Source organism: Mustela erminea, chromosome 10 (assembly GCF_009829155.1).
Source record: "Mustela erminea isolate mMusErm1 chromosome 10, mMusErm1.Pri, whole genome shotgun sequence".
In the NCBI taxonomy this organism is placed as follows: domain Eukaryota; kingdom Metazoa; phylum Chordata; class Mammalia; order Carnivora; family Mustelidae; genus Mustela; species Mustela erminea.
Window position 1 is genome coordinate 3,802,163 of NC_045623.1, and position 3,948 is coordinate 3,806,110.

The window sequence follows — 3,948 nt, forward strand, 5'->3', positions numbered from 1 at the left end:
TTAAAAACTATCTGGGGGAGTAAGCATCCCAAAACTGTATAAACCTTTAAATGAACATCTGATTTTAGCAAATACTTTACTTACGAAATGACCTAGACACACTTCTTCAAGTTAAGGGTGACTTCATCTTCTTTAAAGTCCCTGAAGTTCAACCAACTGTAGCAAAACAAGCACAAGGCCACCCCTCCATAGTGTAGGGGCTTTTTTTTTTTTTTAGATTTTATTTATTTATTTGTCAGAAATAGAGAGAGAGCACAGGCAGGCAGAGGTAGAAGAAGAAGCAGGCTTCCGGCTGAGCACGGAGCCTGATGTGGGACTTGATCCCAGGACCCCGGGATCATGACCTGAGCCAAAGGCAGATGCTCAACTAACTGAGCCACCCAGGTGTCCCAAAGGGCTTATTTTATTTTTTTAAAGGATAAAAGCAATTTATATGATAGCTATAATATGATTAAATTTATGTAAATATAAATCATCCTTAACATTTAAGAAAAGGGGCTTTGGATGACATTGGACCAGAAGGACTTCACAGATATATTCAGAACATTTCTTCCTAAAGCAGCTGATACACTTTATTCTTCAGTGCACATGAAAAATTCTTCAGAATAGATTGCATACTGGATCCCAAGCCAGGTCCCAACCAGTACCAAAAGATTGGGATTATCCCCTGCCTATAAGTGGCTTCTTTTATAACAAAGGTTTTCCCATCCTCTGATACATGAGATCCTCATCTGCTCCCAATTGTCTCCTACATTCACCTTCTTTATTCCTTAATTAATATATTCACTCCATTAATGGTCATTGATCTTCCACTTACTAGCCCCCTATCTTCTAGGAACCTATAACCTAAGGTAGTAATAAGATCTTGTACATAAGATAACTGGAATTCCTAATAACTATAGTTATTTACTATAGTAAATTTCATATAAACAGCATCAACATTAGATGCTATGGAAGTTCAGAAGGAGGTGATTTCTGGTTTAATGTAATCAGCAAAGGCTCATGGAATGTAGACTTGAGTGGAGCCTTGCTTAGGGTTTCACAAGTCACAGAGAGAGAGAGAAGTCACACAAGACAGAAGTGGCAGGCCACACAGAGTCTCAGAGAAAACTGAATGTGTTTGCTTTGAAACTTTTTCTATCATGCCCCCTGGCTTTTATTGACCTAAGTTTTAAGAAGTTTTTCCAGAAGGCAAGGAGGCAAACCAGTTTTGTTCCATTCTATTTTCTTGGTCACTGTGAAAACTCTATAACTCCACTTTTAGAAATGTCATAAATCAAAGTGAGAAGATGAAGATTACCTGCTTTCTACCTCCCCTTTTCCTTCATCCTACTTCACAACCTAAGAGTAACAAATGACTCCAATTTCCCTGAAGATTTCTAGGTAGAAAAATCACTCTTTCCATGTCCTTTGTGTGCTTGGGGCCTTAAGACAAGCCATCTTCCTTGGGTCTGGAAGTGTGACTTTTCAGGCTCAATGAAGAGACATCCAGTGGAAATGTCCAAAATGGGCCATACATGCCCTTGACCCAGACAGACCCCAGGTCTTAAGCATAAAGTATTCTCATGGGTGAAGACAAGATGAATCAGGTGGATCTTATCTCTCACCACATCCTGAACTGGTTTGGCCAGACAAGGAAGCCAATCCCAGTTTAACAGACTGAGATAACGTTTTATGAACATTCTTTTGCTGCTACCTCTAATGAGAGGGATCTGAAAGGAGCCCCTCCCTGCTGAGGTCTGGTGAGGACCCAGCGGCCCAAATGGAGGCTGATTAACAGGCATCCCAAGCAGTGACTCAAACCATGGGCAATTTCAGAGGAAGCTCATTATGGCGACTCCACAATTAGGACATCAGCCCACGTAGCAAGTCAGTACCTCAGGAGGCAGGACCAGGCACTGTATAAAAGTCCCTACTTTGCTGGGCCCTGCAATCCACGTCCTTGTTTGAGTCTTGTTGAAGACAGGTAAGTGGGGACATCTGTGTCCTCTCTCCCTTTCCCTTGCTTCTCTGCCTTCAGGAGGCTATTCTCTTTCTTCGCTAGACTGTACTTTCCACAGATTTTAAGTGGCTTACCATTTCTTGGGCCTCTCACACAATCCTGTGTATTCTGTTCAGTTTCTTGTACCTGATTATAAAAAAAAATTAGCCAAATAGATGAGAATGGAAAAACGTGTAGTAGACTGGGTGTCAGGTATGATTGCACTCTGGGTATTTATACAAGAAATGTGAGAATATTCCCACCTAGGAGATCAGTGTCAGAGGGAACTACAATAGAGATAGAAAAGAGAAAAGGATGAAAAACAGCAAATAAGTTCTTAGGGTTTTAATCATTCATTCCCCATTTCCTTCCATCAAACCATCAGTATCCATCCTGGTACTGCTAGTTAATTTCGAATCTTGTGTTTGTTGCAGGTTCTGTTACCTATCCTAGGATGTCCTTTAATGAGCAGCAGTGTAAGCAGCCATGTGTGCCTCCTCCATGTCTTCAAAAGACCCAAGAGCAGTGCCAGGCAAAGGCTGAGGAAGTGTGCCTCCCCCCATGCCAGGACTCCTGCCAGGAGAGTTGTCCAGTACAAATTCAGGAGGTATGTCTTCCTCAGTGCCAGGAGTTAAACCAAGAGAGTTGCCTACAGCAAAGCCAAGACCAATGCCCACCTCAGTGTGTGGAGCCATGCCAGGAGTTTTCTCAGACAAAATGTGTGGAAGTTTGTCCACAGAAAGTCCAGGAGAAGTGCTTACCCCCCGGCAAGGAAAAGTAGCATCTCATAATGCCATCTGGGGTCAAGAAGAAGATGGCCAACAGATGAAAACCTAACCCAAGCCCGTGCTATGGTAACCTTCACCTATGGGTAACTCTGTGTGCACCTGCTCTTACCTCCTGGCTTCTTCAGTATTCCAGGACTGGGTCTGTTGTCTCTGAAGACATTTCTCTCTGTATTTCATCAACCTCTGTGAATAAGTACTGTTTTCAGCAGTCTAGCCAAAGGTTTCAACTAGAGGAATAGTGCAGTTGTTCAGCTCCCCATGGGACATGAAATCATCCAGCCCTCGGTGTGTAACAGCCAAGGATGCTTTCATTCATCATTCAGAGCTTCAGCCTCTCACTTAAGCCTCAAAACAAGCTGACTTTTAATGGACTTTGCACTGATCACCACCACACCACCATGGATACTGAGAAGAGGTTGGTGGTGTTACAGAAATTAAAAATCAGGTCACTTTGTCTACATATCCTAAAAAGGAACAGCAAATTCTTGGACATTGGAATGTTAGTTATGCTTTTAAAAATGAAACAAAAGTGTATAAATTATTTAATACAAACAGCCAATAAGGAAAGATGAGATGGGATGCTTGGGGTCCTGTTTGATCTTTGTGTTTGATGGCTGTTCTGCTTTGGGCCCTCTAATTTCATATACATTCTTTAGAGATGTGATTTGTGTCTGTGTGGTGAAGGCTGGTCTGCTCTCCAGCTTCATTGCTTTCTTCACCCTGGTGAAGGTCAAATACAGAATAAAGCTGATTCCAAGGCTGATGTCTGACTGGATGTGTGCTCTTTTCTCCCCACTTCCCAACCACAGTTCATCCCTGTGATGATTATGTTTCCTTTTTTTTTTTTTTTTTGGACAATCTGGAGTAGGAATGAAAAACAGACCTCACAGGTGCATAGAACAGCAATGTTGACAGAGGCCTCCTGGAAGATCACATGGATTGTTCCATCCCCACCCACAATGCATCATGGGCTTACCTATACACACATTTCCCACCTGGGAGAATCCATCAGGGCCTGGGACCTGCCCAGACTCAGAACTTCATATCCAGAATTCTTAACACTATGGCTTCTTTCCCCTCTGATCCTTGCTTTTAGAGGAAAGGGCTCAAATGGGAGGAGGAGAGTTATATGGAAAAAGGGTCCCCAATGAATCCATGATATCTTACAAGCATAGTGTC

The 3,948-nt window shown here is 42.5% G+C and overlaps 1 protein-coding gene across 1 annotated transcript; it reads left to right on the forward strand.

Moving 5' to 3' along the window:
* Positions 1-1,902: 1,902 nt before the first annotated feature.
* Positions 1,903-3,522, forward strand: LOC116567757 (proline-rich protein 9-like). The gene is made up of 2 exons (XM_032303047.1): positions 1,903-1,966; positions 2,416-3,522. The coding sequence occupies exon 2, from the start codon at positions 2,436-2,438 to the stop codon at positions 2,760-2,762; it is 327 nt and encodes a 108-aa protein (XP_032158938.1). The 5' UTR covers positions 1,903-1,966; positions 2,416-2,435; the 3' UTR covers positions 2,763-3,522.
* The last annotated feature ends 426 nt before the right edge of the window (positions 3,523-3,948 follow it).

What these genes read in the sequence shown, in the direction of transcription:
- LOC116567757 (XM_032303047.1), top strand. Translation starts at nt 2,436, where the DNA reads ATGTCCTTTAATGAGCAGCAGTGTAAGCAGCCATGTGTGCCTCCTCCA.